Source organism: Cervus elaphus, chromosome 21 (assembly GCF_910594005.1).
Source record: "Cervus elaphus chromosome 21, mCerEla1.1, whole genome shotgun sequence".
NCBI classification, from domain to species: Eukaryota; Metazoa; Chordata; class Mammalia; order Artiodactyla; family Cervidae; genus Cervus; species Cervus elaphus.
The window spans coordinates 68,886,919-68,901,451 of record NC_057835.1 but is presented as its reverse complement, the minus strand read 5'-3'; the positions used below and the strand labels follow the sequence as shown (position 1 = coordinate 68,901,451).

General features: G+C 45.2%; 1 protein-coding gene and 1 long non-coding RNA gene across 2 annotated transcripts in view; both read left to right on the top strand.

Moving 5' to 3' along the window:
- The first annotated feature begins 566 nt into the window (after positions 1–566).
- The window catches only part of SDC2 (syndecan 2), a 121,906-nt gene continuing 107,939 nt past the window's right edge, over positions 567–14,533 (top strand). Inside the window, exon 1 of the mRNA XM_043880464.1 lies at positions 567–1,243. Coding sequence (XP_043736399.1) covers positions 1,184–1,243 — 60 coding nt within the window. The 5' untranslated portion in view covers positions 567–1,183. The remainder of the gene's footprint in view (positions 1,244–14,533) is intronic.
- On the top strand, positions 1,254–13,031 carry LOC122679615. Its single transcript, XR_006336456.1, has 2 exons — positions 1,254–7,033; positions 7,277–13,031. It is a non-coding gene; the product is annotated as an uncharacterized LOC122679615 (long non-coding RNA).

The following is a 14,533-nucleotide window of genomic DNA, read 5'->3' as shown; positions in this document are numbered from 1 at the left end:
TTTTAATTTATGGGAGTATTCCTCCACTTCCTTTTTCGGGGGAGGGTGGTTAGGGAGAGTGGGAAATACTCAAAATACGTTTACTACATTGACTGTCTTCTCTTTTAAATACAATTTTCATGAACTGGAGACTTAGGAACACTTCACACTTTTTGCAGGCATCTGTAAACTTCGTGTCCCCCCCCCCCCCCCAACTCTCAAAGCAGTTTCTTATCGCTAGTCCAATTCTCGCAGGCAGAAAAGCTATTAATAAATACCTATCTCGTTTTTCACCGATCTTTCTTCCAGAAAAGTGCAAGTGAAAAGGAAATAGAGAAGAAGGAGTACGGAGGAGAGAGGAAAAGGAGGGAGAGGCTAGCGGAGAAAGAAGCCGGAGAATGAAGGCGAGGCAGAGGGCTGGAGCACGGACTGAGGACGAGCCGACCCAGCGCAGCCGCGGCGCGGCGCCGCCTGTGGCCACTGGTCCCCGGAGCTGCCAATCCGGGCGTAATCCTGGAGGAATTTCTCCCGGGTTTCGCTGGGAGTCACACTGCCGCCTCCTCTCCTCGGGCGGCCCGGAGGAGTCAGGAGAAGCCGGCTGGGGAGGGAGGAGGGAGGGAGCGGGTGGAGGAGGGGGGGGAGGAGGAGGAGGAGGAGGACCCGGGGAGGGAGGAGGCGGCGCGGGAGGAGGAGGAGGCGGAGGAGGGGCGCCGCGGCGGAGCCACTAGCCCGGCTCGGACGCGCTCCTCTCCAGATACTCCCGGAGCTCCAGCCGCGCAGATCGCGCGCCCCCGCCGCTCTGCCCCCAAACTTCAGCTGCAGCTACATTCCAAGCCATCAAATTTATTCCTCAGAAAAATCAGAAACGGAGCAGCGACACAGGGAAGGAGTCCGCGGAGGAGTAAAACCACAGCAGAGCAACAAGAGCCTCCGAGAGCCGCCTCCCGCCCCGGAGCCACAATCCGGCCTCGGGAGTGGAGGAGCCAACAAGTGAGAAGGCGCCGCGGTCCCGGGGCGCAGCCGGAGGAAGCGGGCGCTCCGGAGCCCCGAGCCCCCCGAGCCCCCCCGAGCCCCCCGAACCGCGGTCGCTGCGGCACCTCTGCTCCGGATCGTTCTGCGCGGGCAGCGCCGGGAGCTGGGCGAGAAGCTTCATTTTCTCCCTCGTTGCAAGCGGGCGGCTGGGAGCCACCGGTCCCGGAGGAATATGCGGCGCGCTTGGATCCTGCTCACCTGGGTCTTGGTGGCCTGCGTGTCCGCCGAGTCGGTGAGTTGGGCCGGGCGGGGGGCGCGCGCGCCGTTTAGGGTGCGGAGGCCGAGTGGAGTCCGCAGACCCCGCGGGGAATCGGGGAGCGCCCCCTGGGGGATGCCCCCCTAACCCCCCGGTGCCAGACATATCTCTGGGGATCCCCCGGGGATCCAGGACAAATGCGACCCACGCTTTCTCCCCTTTCCCTTCCCGCAGAAAAGCGCCTCTCGCCGAAGTTACCCCGAGGTCCCCCGGGGTGAGAGCGAAGGTATTGCCCTTTTGTCGAACCGCAGAGGCCCCTGAAGACGTCCAACTTATTCGCCCTCCCGAGGGTCTTGCTGCGTGGCCGAGAAGGACCGCTGGGGAAGGGGGGAGAGAGGAAGCGTGCATAGGGCTTCGAGGGAACTGGTCCCCTCCGCGCGCTCCCCGAGACCCGAGGACGGCCTGGAAACTTTGGGGGTCCCTTCCTCCGTGCACCCTCCCCCCGCGGCCCCCGCCCCCCGCGCCAGCTTCCCTACTGGATTGAATGCAGGTTCTGGGAAGATAGGGCTAAGCTTTTTAAGAAACCCGCGAAATGCCCGGAGAGGAAAGTTTGCGAAAAGTTCTTTTGTTTCATGTTCGCAGTGGCTGGGGCGAGGGAGCAGACACTACGGGGTAACGCGACCCGCGGAGGCGCGCAGTCCTGGGTCCTGCTGGCGGGGGGCGCGGGGAGTGCGTGGAAAATGCGCCCGAAAATGCCGGAGTGCGGACTCTGGACTCCCAGTCCCGGCGACCCGTCCTGCTTGAGGGTCGAGGGGGCTCGCTGGCCATCAGGGGCGGGAGGGCATCTCTGTATGGATCGCGTTCGAGCGCGGCAGCTGGGCTAGACGGGGGTGCGGGTGGCACTGCGCTCGGCCTCGGGTCGCCTGGCCGCTCGGAGCCCGAAGCTTCCAGCCTGCCGCGCTCGCCCTCGCGGACCCCGGCCGGGGTGCCCCCAGACCCGGGGGAGTCTCTTCTCCGGCCGGGACGGCCGCGGGCAACACAGCCTCCCTTCCCGGCCTCGGTGGTGGGAACTGGGTTTCCCCTTCTCTGGCTCGAGGGTTGGAGCTGGTTTCCCTGCGACGCCCAGTGAGCGCCCTCTACAGGGAAATGCCTCCTGGGCTTGCCCTTGTGCCTGGCGGCCCCTACCTGGGCGCCCCGAGCTTTGTCGGGCTGGGTGGGACCCCGACACCCGCGAGCGGGTCTGCAGCCTCAACGCGGTCCGGGGCCTCGGGTAGGGAGGACAGCTGTTTCTACCCCCATTTCGTTCCCTATACCTCCCCCCTTGGCTACTTAGGAACGTGTCCATTTCTGATAAACTGGACTGTCTCTTCCAAGACAAATCATGTCATCTTTAGGGGTGGTTTTGTGCGTGTCCCCCCCACCCCCCCACGCCTTTGGCGTGTTATTCTTCCCTTCTCTCCCCCCTCCTCCTTTTTTTTTTTTTTTTACTTTTAAATTGATACGATTTAGGATTGGGAAACCTTTGGCACCGAGCAGCCCATGTGGCCTTGATCATCGGTGCGGAGGGGCTCTGGGTGTGCTAGCAGGCCCCCAAACGTTCCGCAAGACTGCAGAGCGTAGCCTGAACACATGAAAATTCGGGTGCTCCGGCTGGCTGTAGAACGCCGAGCCTTAATGGCATTTCTCTTTGGCAAACGATCGTTTTTATCCGTTGGGATTGGTAATCTCCCAGCCAGTTATGAACTTTGGCTCTTTGCACACCAAAAGAGACAGATTCTCTGTTTATTTCAGAAAAGCATATTGCTCATCTCGTTGCAAAACAGGGCAAAGGGAAAACTATCTAAAGGTTTTCTGGCGAAGCCTGCCTAAAAAGATGTGCTGGGCTAAGGAGGTCCCTTTTTGCTGAGTCCGGTTTGGGGATTTGCTAGAAAGTGTTACTATTCGAAGATTCTACAGGAAGAATGTCTCCTTGGGTTTTTTCTTAAATCCAACAGTGATTCATAAGGAAGCTTTTTGGCTGAACTATAGCTGTCTTCTCCCGTGACACCCTCCCCCCTGCCCCAACTCTATATCTTTGGGGTTCTAGTATTTCTCATTTCCAACCAGAATTGGATGCTTTCCAAATGAGGTGTTTCACTGTTGTAGATACCATTTTCAGGAATTGGAATATCATTCAAAAGGGTAATTAGAGATTTTTAAAATGTCAACTGTACCATGAATGAAGACTGTAGCAGAGAGTCTTTGTGAGGGAGGCAATTTTTCTCAAAAGCAGCTGTTTCAAGGCCGAGGAAGGCCAGTAGTTCATTTAAATTACTTTTCAGTCTCTATTTGTTGCAAGTGTAGCTGCATAAATGAAAGACTTCATTTTTCAACATTTTAGCCATTCTAGTACATTATTTCCACTACTTTGCATTTTAATGGGAGAACTGCAACTGCTTCCCAGGAGTCAGAAATAGTGATCATCTGAACTCAGAGCCTCTCTTTTTTTGTAATGAAAAGTGTCTGCAGTTAGTGCATCCTTGAGTTTTATACCAAGTTCAAGGGGGAAAAGAAAAGGAGATTCTCAGCAACTAAGGCTCAAGGCTATCTGTCTGTGGAAAGGAACCAGTGGCCCTTGGTTTCTGCATGCTGGAGACAGCCGGGAGAGCCTGGTCGTGGCCATGCATTTATACTTCCCACTGACCATGCGAGGGGAAAGACTGACGGAGTGTGGCAGTAGTGATATGCTGCTGTTTTTCTATCAATTTTTTACATGATTGTTTATCTTTAGAAATAATACATTGCAGACTGCTATAAACACATAATTTGAACTGGAGGTATGTTTAAGAAAAGGAAGTGTTTTGAACTAGTGGAATTTTATACCCATGCTTAGATGTGTGTAAATTAAAAGAAACTGTCAAATCATTTGGACCCTTGCATTACCTCTCATGTATTATGAAAGGCAGGCATTGGAAAGTTTGCATTCAAAGGAAAAATTAAATTGGAACCATATAACCTTTTGCAGTTCCTTGAAAAAATAAATTTTGGCTGCTCTAGTAATGTAGCTAATTATACTTGCTAGGGAATCTTAGAGGAACAAGGGCTCTTTCTCTGTTAGATGGAGTTTAGCAGTAGGTAGATGTCTCTTAGAAAGGAAAGATCTTATTAAGATCAGGCGTGTGGAAGAATGGGTGTCCAGAGGAATTTGAGTACACCCTCCAACTCCTACTTCTGGGACCTGGAACATGTAATTTTGATGGTGCTTGCCATTTGAGGGACTGCATAACATGATTACACACGTGGCATCTTGAATAATCACTAGTTTGGAAAGGATTTCAAAAGATCATCTAGTTTTTTTTTTCCTGGGTAGAACTAGTCCTCAAGTCTCCAGAAGCCCCCTCAGTGACCTCACTGGCCAACTTAAAGGACCAGGAGTCTACCTACGCAAGTTGGCAAAACCCAAAGTTGACCCAACCACACAGAGCCTGGCCAGCTCTGTCATTAAGGTTTATAGGGAGTCCGGTTAAGTCACTGTGCTATCGGCCTGTCTGCTGGCAGGGATCTTTGCTCACAAGAGGAATGTCATCTGAGTTTAGATTCTCATGAGATTGTCTCTCCTCCATTGCCAAAAATCAAACCAGAAGATCTTGCCCATCATTTTCTTCTTCCTAAGACAGAAGACCTGCTGTCCCTGCCACTGTTGAAGGTACATTCCTGTATTTCAAAACCACCTGATTGTTTCATGCACCAGAAGCCAAAGAAAGTTTTAGAGAAAAGCAAGAAGTAATGAAGAAGTAGCTTGTTTTTGTAGAAAACAAGCCACTCTTTTTTAGTCGCCTCTGCCAGTACCCTCATCTTAATTCTAGACTTTCAGATTGGAGTCTTGAAGTCAGGTCCCTGACGTATTCGTAGTTGCTGATTTTGTGACCAGTTGACCACTGCCGCAGCGACATGTTGTTCATTCCGTGATATTTATTCAGTGTCTACTAAGTGCTCAGCGTAAAGGCGTGAGCAAGCCAGGCAGCCTTTCTGTCTTCTTGGAGCTCATATTTTGGTGATTGAGGTAGCATTCCTTTTCACGTCTTTCTTTGTTGGGGCCTTGCCAACATGTAAAGCTGATCTGGTGGCTCAGTGGTAAAGAATCTACCTGCCAGTGCAGGAGACTCCAGTTCAATCCCTGGGTCAGGAAGATCCCCTGGAGGAGGAAAGGACAACCCACTCCAGTATTCTTGCCTGGAGAATCCCATGGACAGAGGAGCCTGGCAGGCTACAGTCTGTGGGGTTGCAAAGAGTCAGACATGACTTAGCAACTGAACAAGCTAACATGTTTCCCATGTTAGCAGCCATGTCGGCACCCTTCCTAGCCCAAACATTTATCCTGTTGGATTTATTTACAGGATAAACCAAACAACACCTGCTCTTTGATTTATCCTGTACCACTTTGTGTTTCCCTTTTTACCCTGGTGTGGAGTCTAAATACCTCTGCTTTTTCAGGTGGTGCTAGTGGTAAAGAATCTGCCTGCCAATGCAGGAGACATAAGAGACATGGGTTTGATCCCTGGGTTGGAAAGATCCCCTGGAGGAGGGCATAGCAACCTACTGTAGTATTCTTGCCTGGAACGTCCCATGGACAGAGGAGCCTGGTGGGCTACAGTCCATAGGGTCGCAAAGAGTCGGACGTGACTGAAGCCAGTTAGCAGATTGCAAGGCACAGTTAGCCACCTCCCCGACCCCCATCACTCTCCATCATGTCTCCCCACCCTCACCCACTGGCTTCACTTTCATGAATGCTCCCTGGACATGGCCACCTCTTCAGTGTTTCTCCTTTTGAATTCTGTTGATTCATATCCACGCTCCCAGGGAACCTTTTATGATTGATCTAGCCCTGTTTTTCTCTTTCTGTAAATAGTACGGCAGACTCACAATCCAGATCACTAGAAGTATGTAAAAAATAAAGATTTCAGGGCCTTCTAACAATCAGAAGCCTAAAAGGGGGCGGGTAATCTGTATTTTTATGAAGCATCTCAAATGATGCTAATAAAGTAGCCACAGTTGGTAACCACAGGTCCAGTCATACACTTTACCCCTTCTTACATGCTGTTTTGTATTAGTCCTGAAACTCCCCCCAGGTGAGAACCTGTCACCCCGAGGACCAAGATAGACAAAGGACTTGGGGCAGGGAGATGTTGGCACTTTGCTGCTTACTTCCTGTTAGGACTTGGACAAGATACTAAATATTTGAGTCCTTAAAAAAATACATAATGTATGTGTGCATATAAATTGCACTTGAGAATGCCTTTATAACAGGACTGTTGTGAGGGTAAAATGAGGGAGCATAGGAATCGTACCTAACGTACAGAAAATAATAGTTTGTTTTTTTTTTCTTTTTTTTTCTTGGGCTCTGTTTTCTTGGCTATGAAATGAGAGAGCCATATATGATGTTCCTGAATCCCCTGAGCCCTCTGAGGCCATGGAGATTGGCCCCATCTGAGGGGAGGGCCTTTGTTTCCATACCTTTGACCGCTGCAGTAAACACCTGTTGATGCTCCATATTTAAGCACAGGTGCCCATGGTCTGGGAAGTTGGAGTCTATCAGACCTGCTGACGCTCAGCTTTGCTGTCTGGAGGCCACTGAAGATGGTGCTGTCTGGAATCAGCTGAATCCACCAGCCCGGGGGGAGGACCTGGGCTAGTTTGCTGCAAGTTTTGACACTGTCGACCTCAGTTTCATCAACACTGTAGTGTTGGTGTGAAGAATAAACGAGTCCAGTGCTTCCCATCCGTGTACATTCCTGCCTCCTTCCATGTCTGTGTCGGTGTCCTTCAGTTGGATCAAGATTCTAGCAGGTCAGAAAGAGAGTTAACAGTGGCATCGTGTGCTTGAGTGCCCCTGGGCGTCTAGAATGAGGTGGCATGGGAGGTGAGGTGTGTTGGGGAGCTGTGAGTAGAGAGAGGAGGCATTTTGATTCTTTAAGAGTAGAAATGCATGGAAGAATTTCTGAGCTGATTGCCTAGAGGGGTGATTGGCTCTGAGTAAGAAAGGATTCTTAAAATAGATGGTGTATATCTGTTTTTCTCTGGTGTTTCAAGGAGTTGATGGGACTGGGGGAAGCCTTAAAGTCATTGGAGAACTCTCCATTTGAATCAGCAGAGTGAGGCCAACTGGTATACCTGTCAGTGCTGTGAGAGCCAGGTCATGGTCTTGGACTCCAAGCTATAGAAAAAGTTATTAAAAATGAGATATGTTTTCACGTTTCTCTCCTCTGCTGTTGAATCTGTTCTGTGAGAAATGTCACAAAGATGCAGTAGTTGCGTCCTTTATAAAGTGTTTTGATGTTTATTGTCTTTTCTTATGATTATACAGATATATTAAATACAAATAGTACAGATGTTTAAGGAGAATGTACAATTAATAGAGTTCAGTCTCATGGTAACAATGACACATAGAACAAGATACCCAATGAAAAGAAAATTATTTTTTAAAAGTTTTTGTCAAAAAAGAGTAAGTTAAAAATGTACTTTTGTACAGTTTATTGTTAAGTATAAAGACAATAAAAGTAAATGTATAATGTTGAAGGCAAAAGTGATGTTTTGCACACACGTAATTAGCATCCCTGTGGGCCCTCAGCTTTCCCATCTATAAAATGATGAAGTGAACTAGAAGAACTTTCTGTCTTTAATGTTTATCTTTTTCTATGTGCTTCAGGGTATAATTGGAGCAATGTTAAGATTAACCTAATCAATAAGTAATTATTAAGCTCCTGCCAAATACTTACTATACTATTACTGGAGCAAGAAATTTACTCATGTTACAGAAAAGCAAGTCATTTCTACTAGCTGGTGGTAACCAGTTAACTTGAGCTAAGTATTCATCATGTACTGGGATTATGTACATCACTCTGAATATTCAGGATCTAATGTCTAGTGCTTTTCCATATATGTTCTCATATAAGCCAGTGTATTACAGCCTCAAGAGCAGTTAATGTGATAGAACTCACTTTCATTCTAGAGGGAAGACAGCATGACTTGATGTAATTTGGAGGGCTTCTTGAAGCATAAACCACTGAGGGGGGGTCTCAGGCTACTCTTTTGGTTTCTGGCCTTGACCTTCATTTGCAGAGACGGGCCTTTAACTGCCTTCCCTATGGGTTCTTTCTATAGCACTGGAGCCCAGTGCTGTGAAGACAAGAATCTAAATGAGCAGATAGTAGAGTGGCTCAGAGCCTGGGCATTGGAGTTAAGACATGCCTGGGTTAGAATCCACTTACTGTGTCACCTTGGGCAGGTTTCTTAACTTCTCTGTGCTTAGTTTCCCCATCCGTAAAGTGTAGTATCCTAAAATAGGGTCTTAGGACTATGAAAGACAGAATACATGGGAACTTTTAGCACAGTAGCGTATCTACACTCTATGTCACATGTTAGTCACTAGTATTGTAATTCCTGGTTTTCTGCCTCTAAAGTGTGGGGATTTGACGCACTATATGGGCTCATCTGATAAGTTCCAGTCCAAAGAGTGGCCCAGAATATGTATGATAGAATGTTTTTTCATAGCTGGGTTCTTTCTCTGACTTGGGGAGGCCTAGCTCTACCTTGAGATATTGGGGACATTTTTGTACTGATATACTCGAGATACTGTGGGTTTGGTTCTAGGCCACCACAATAAAGCAAGTATTGCAATAAAGCAAATATCACAATAAAGCAAACCACATGAATTCTTTGGCTTCCCAGTGCATATAAAAGTATGTTTATGCTGTAGTATATTCTATAGTTATGTTAAAAAAATCAATGTACATTATCTTAATCAAAAGTACTTTACTGCTAAAAATGCTAACCATCATCTAAGGCTTCAGCAAACTGTAATCTTTTTGCTGGTGGAGGGTCTTGCCTTGATGTTGATGGCTGCTGACTGATCAGGGTGGTGGTTACCAAGGGCTGGGGTTGCTGTGGCAGTTTCTTAAATTAGACAATAGTCAAGTTTGCCACATAGATGAACTCTTCCTTTCATGATTTCTGCGTAGAATTTGGTGCTGTGTGATAATTTTACTCACAGTAACACTTCTTTGAAAACTGGAGTCAGTCCTCTCATACCCTGGTGCTGCCTTATCAGCTTAGTTTATGTCATATCCTAATCTTTTGTTTTCATTTCAAAAAGCTCTTTGAAAGATCAAAAAGATCTATGAAGATATTCATAGCGTCTTCAGGAGTAGATTCCATCTCAAGAAACCACTTTCTTTGCTTATCCATGAGAAGCAACTCCTCATCCATTGAAGTTTTATCTTGAGAGTGTAGCAGTTCACTTACATTGTCAGGCTGTACTTCTGATTCTAGTTCTCTTGCTATTTTCATCACATCTGCAGTTACTTCCTCCACTGAAGTCTTGAACCCCTCAAAGTCATCCCCTCAAAGGGTTGGAGTCAGTTTCTTCCAAATGCCTGTGAATGTTTATATTTTAATTCTTCCCATGAATCACAAATGTTCTTAATGGCATCTAGAATGGTTAATCTTTTCCAGAAGGTTTCCAGTTTACTTTGCCCAGATACATCAGAAGAATCACTATTGATAGCCTTACGAAACGTATTTCTTAAATAGTAAAAGTTGAAATGATCCACGGGCTACAAAATGAATGTTGTGGTTGCAGGCATGAAAACTGCATTCATCTCTTCTTTCAGCAACCACCAGGTGCATTGTCAATGAACAGTGATATTTTGAAAGGAATCTTTTTTTTTTTTCTGAGCAGCACGTCTCAACAGTGGGCTTAAGATATTAAGTAAACCATGTTGTAAACAGATGTGCTGTCATCCAAGCTTTGTTGTTCCTTTGACAGAGCACAGGCAGAGTACATTTAGCATAATTCTTAAAGGTCCTAGGATTTTTGGAATGATAAATGAACACTGGCTTCAACTTCAAGTCACAAGCTTTATTAGCCCCTAACAAGAGAGTCCTTTGAACTTTGGAGTCAGGCATTGACTTCTCCTCTGTAGCTATGAAAGTCCTAGATGACATCTTCCAATAGAAGGCTGTCTCGTCTACACCAAAACATCTGTTTAGTGTAGTTATTTTCATGAATTAGCTAGATATTCTGAATAATTTGCTGGAGCTTCTACGTCAGCACTTGCTTCTCACCTTGCACTTTCGTGTTACAGAGATGGTTTCTTTCTTTAAACCTCAAGAGCCAATCTCTGCTAACCACAACCTTTTCTTCTGCAGCTTCCTCACTTCTCTCAATCTTTGCAGAATTGAAGAGAGTCAGGGCCTTGCTCTGAATTAAGCTTTGGCTTAAGGGAATGTTATATCTGGTTTGATCATTAAGCTTTTTCTATATCAGTGATGAAGCTGTTTTACTTTGTTCAAATTTGTCTGTTCACCTGAGTAGCACTTCATTTCCTTCAAGAACTTTTCCTTTGCATTCATAACTGCAACTGTTGGGCGCAAGACACCTGGCTTTTGGCTTCTCTTGGCTCTAGACATGCCGTCCTCACTAAACTTATTCATGTCTAGCTTTTGATTTAAAGTGAGAGGCTCTTCCTTTTACTTGAACAGGTAGAGGCCACCGTAAGGTTATTAATCGGCCTAATTTCAATATCATGTGTCTCAGGGTGTAGGGAGGCCAAAGGAGAGGGAGAGAGACAGGCAACGGCTGGCCAGTGGAGTGCTTAGAATACACACAGCATTTGTTAAGTTTGTTGTCTTGTATGGGCAAAGTTCATCCCCAAAACAATTATAATAGTAACGTCAAAGATCACTGATCACAGATCACTCTAACAAATACAATAATAATGAAAAAGTTTTCAAAATGTGAAACAAAGACACAAAGTGAGCAAATGCTGGTGGGAAAATGGCATAGATAGGCTTGCGAGATGCAGGGTTGCCTCAAACCCTTAATTTCTAAAAAACGCAGTAACTTTGAAGCACCATGAAATGAAGTATGCCTGTACTCAGCCTTTTCTCTAAATGTGGGCAATATGAGAGAATGTGTCATTGAGTATTTCTGGACCATGATCAGATTCTCCAGTAATTTCATCTCTACAAATCTCTCCAAGGGAAATAATTGTAGCTGGGTAAATATATTTATTGGAGCCTTACTTAACAATAGTTAAAAAACTAGAAACAAGCGAAATGTATAATAGTAGAGGAATGGTTAAACAAAAGGTTCTAAATTACACATTAAATATCATACAGCCATTAAAAATGTATTTGAAGAATGTTTATAACTTGGAAACTGTTTATAATAGAAAAAACTCTGATATACAGCTGTATATAGATGACTTTGTAAATCAACTTCAATTAAAAAACTGTATAGTAAAACCCTGATTGTCTTGAATAAATTTGTATATATCTCTACATATATGTGGTGATAGTGGTGGCTTAGTTGCTAAGTTGCATCCGACTCATGCGACTCATGGACTGTAGCCTCCCAGGCTCCTCTGTCCGTGGGATTCTCCAGGCAAGGATCCTGGAATTGGTTGCCATTTGCTTCTCCAGGGTATATACTATGTATTTATGCACCCACAAATCTATGCATATAACGAAATTGCATAGAACTAAATGAACACAGACATAAACACAAATGAATGCAGGTAAAACTGGGGAAATCTAAATAGGAATGGTTGATTGTATCAATGTCAGTATCCTTGTTGTGATGTTTACTTTAATTTTATAAAATGTTACCATTGGGGAAAATTGGGTAAAGGGTACAAGAGAAGTTTCTATATTATTTCTTACAATTTCAGGTGAATCTACAATTATCTCAACAAAAAATTGCATTAAAAAAGTGGCACCAGATCTAGGTGCCTTTACAAATAAGTTCTGCTGATCCTTCAAGGAACAGATAATTATTCCAAAGCTTGGTTGGTTGGTTTAGTTTCTAAGTCGTGTCCAACTCTTGCGACCCCATGGACTGCCAGGCTCCTCTGTCCATGGGATTTTCCACGCAAGAATACTGGAGTGGGTTGCCATTTCCTTCTCCATGGGATCGTCCCAACCCAGGAATCGAACCCGGGTCTCCTGCATTGCAGGCAGATTCTTTCCCAACTGAGCTACAAGGGAAGCCCATTCCAAAGCTTAGAGAATGACTACAGACTGTTCTTTCTCATTTCATGAGGTTAGCATTATGTCAAAAGCAGACAAGGTAAGCACAGGAAAACAAGTGTTTGGGCCAGTTTCGATTGTGATCATAGTTGCCAAAATTTAAAATAGAATGTTATCAAATTGAGTACAGAAGCTTACTGAAAGAGTAATGAGTTCAAGTAGGGTTTATCCAAGGAATGCACAACATCAGAAAAGCAATGCAGTTATGGATAGTTTAAGGGAGATAACAATATGGTCATCTCAACAAATGCAGAAAAGCATCTGATAAAAGTTTATAAAAATATTAATGTAAGGGTCTAATATCTGGCTAGGTGAAGACTTGCTGTAGAAGGCTTGGTACATCTGTGCTGAAGGCTCAGTTCATTTGACATGTTTAGGAACCAGAAGGGCCACTGTTTACTGGGTTGTTAGGCAACAGTCTGTACTTGCGTGGATGACAGGTGTGTGACACTGGTACGTGTGGGTCATAACGTGTATAGATCTAACTCACACGCAGTTGGACTTCTAGGGTTGTCACGTTTCACTTGTGTGCCTGCCCAAATGAAGATAACACAGGAGATGATACTGAAGGTTTTGGAATCGAGTATTCTGTGGTTCGCTTTCTGGTATTACCACCTAAAAGCCATATGACCTTGGGGCGCAGTTGCTTATCATCTCTGAGCTCGTTTTTTTTTTTTTTTTTCAGTGTAAAATTGGGAATTATAATATTTTGCTTTTGGGTGAATTTTCAAGACTTGCCCCTATAATGACTGAACACTTCTAACAAAGAAACTAACCCATAGTAGATGTTTTAAACACATTTGGTTCTCTTTCCTTTCAGCGTTAAGTTCTGTGATTCTGGAATGTATTATATATGCATCAATATGTATGCATGTTTCTTGTTTCTCACTTGCATTCTGACCCTCGGCACCAAGGGACATATATTTTCACACAATTTATGACCAGTTTGGTTTTCACTAAGCAGGGTGTGATGCTGCATTGTTCTTGTTTTTTTTTTTTTTTTCCTTTCCTGCATCATCCATTTCCTGGATTATATTCAGGTGAAGTTCAAAATAGACTTGCATACAGGTTGGAAATTTAGTTAAGACTTGAAAAATCTGACCTAGTACCTGGGATTGTAACTGTAAAATGCTTCAAGGTGGTCAACATTGGAATCCTATTGTAAACACTGATTCATCTGTTAGGTATACTAATGAATTAAAATCTTAACTTCATTTATGTCTCACCTCTGAACTCATTTAACTAAGAGTAGGGAGTATTTTTTAAATTTTAATTTCATGGCTGCAATCACCATCTGCAGTGATTTTGGAGCCCAGAAAAATAAAGTCAGCCACTGTTTCCACAGTTTCCCCATCTATTTGCCATGAAATTAAAAGATGCTTACTGCTTGGAAGGAAAGTTATAACCAACCAAGACAGCATATTGAAAAGCAGAGATATTACTTTGTCAACAAAGGTCTGTCTAGTCAAGGCTATGGTTTTTTCAGTGGTCATGTATGGATGTGAGAATTGGACTATAAAGAAAGCTGAGTGCTGAACAATTGATGCTTTTGAACCGTGGTGTTGGAGAAGACTTTTGAGAGTCCCTTGGACTGCAGGGAGATCCAACCAGTCCATCCTAAAGGAAATCAGTCCTGAATATTCATTGGAAGGACTGATGCTGAAGCTGAAACTCCAGTACTTTGGCCACCTAATGTGAAGAACTGACTCATTTGAAAAGACCCTGATGCTGGGAAAGATTGAGGGCAGGAGGAGAAGGGGACGACAGAGGATGAGATGGCCGGATGGCATCACTGACTCAACGGACATGCGTTTGGGTGGACTCCCGGAGTTGGTGATGGACAGGGAGGCCTGGCATGCTGCGGTTCATGGGGTCACAAAGAGCTGGACATGACTGACTGACTGAACTGAACTGAACTGAAGGGAGTATTTTAATTGTATTTGAGTTGATTAGATTTTGTAATTATCCTGATTAGTTATTGGATGAAGATTTGTATTTGGTAAGGCAGTTGTTGTTGTTTAGTCATCTGACTCTTTTGTGACCGCATGGACTGTAGCCCACCAGGCTCCTCTGTCCATGGGATTTTTGAGGCAAGAATACTGGAGTGGGTTGCCATTTCCTTCTGCAGGATCTTCCCAGCCCAGGATTGAACCTGTGGCTTCTGCCCTGTCTCCTACTTTGTAGGCGGATTCTTTACCGCTGAACCACTGGGGAAGCTGCGGTAAGTTAATTCATGTTACTGCATATCAACCAAGTGCA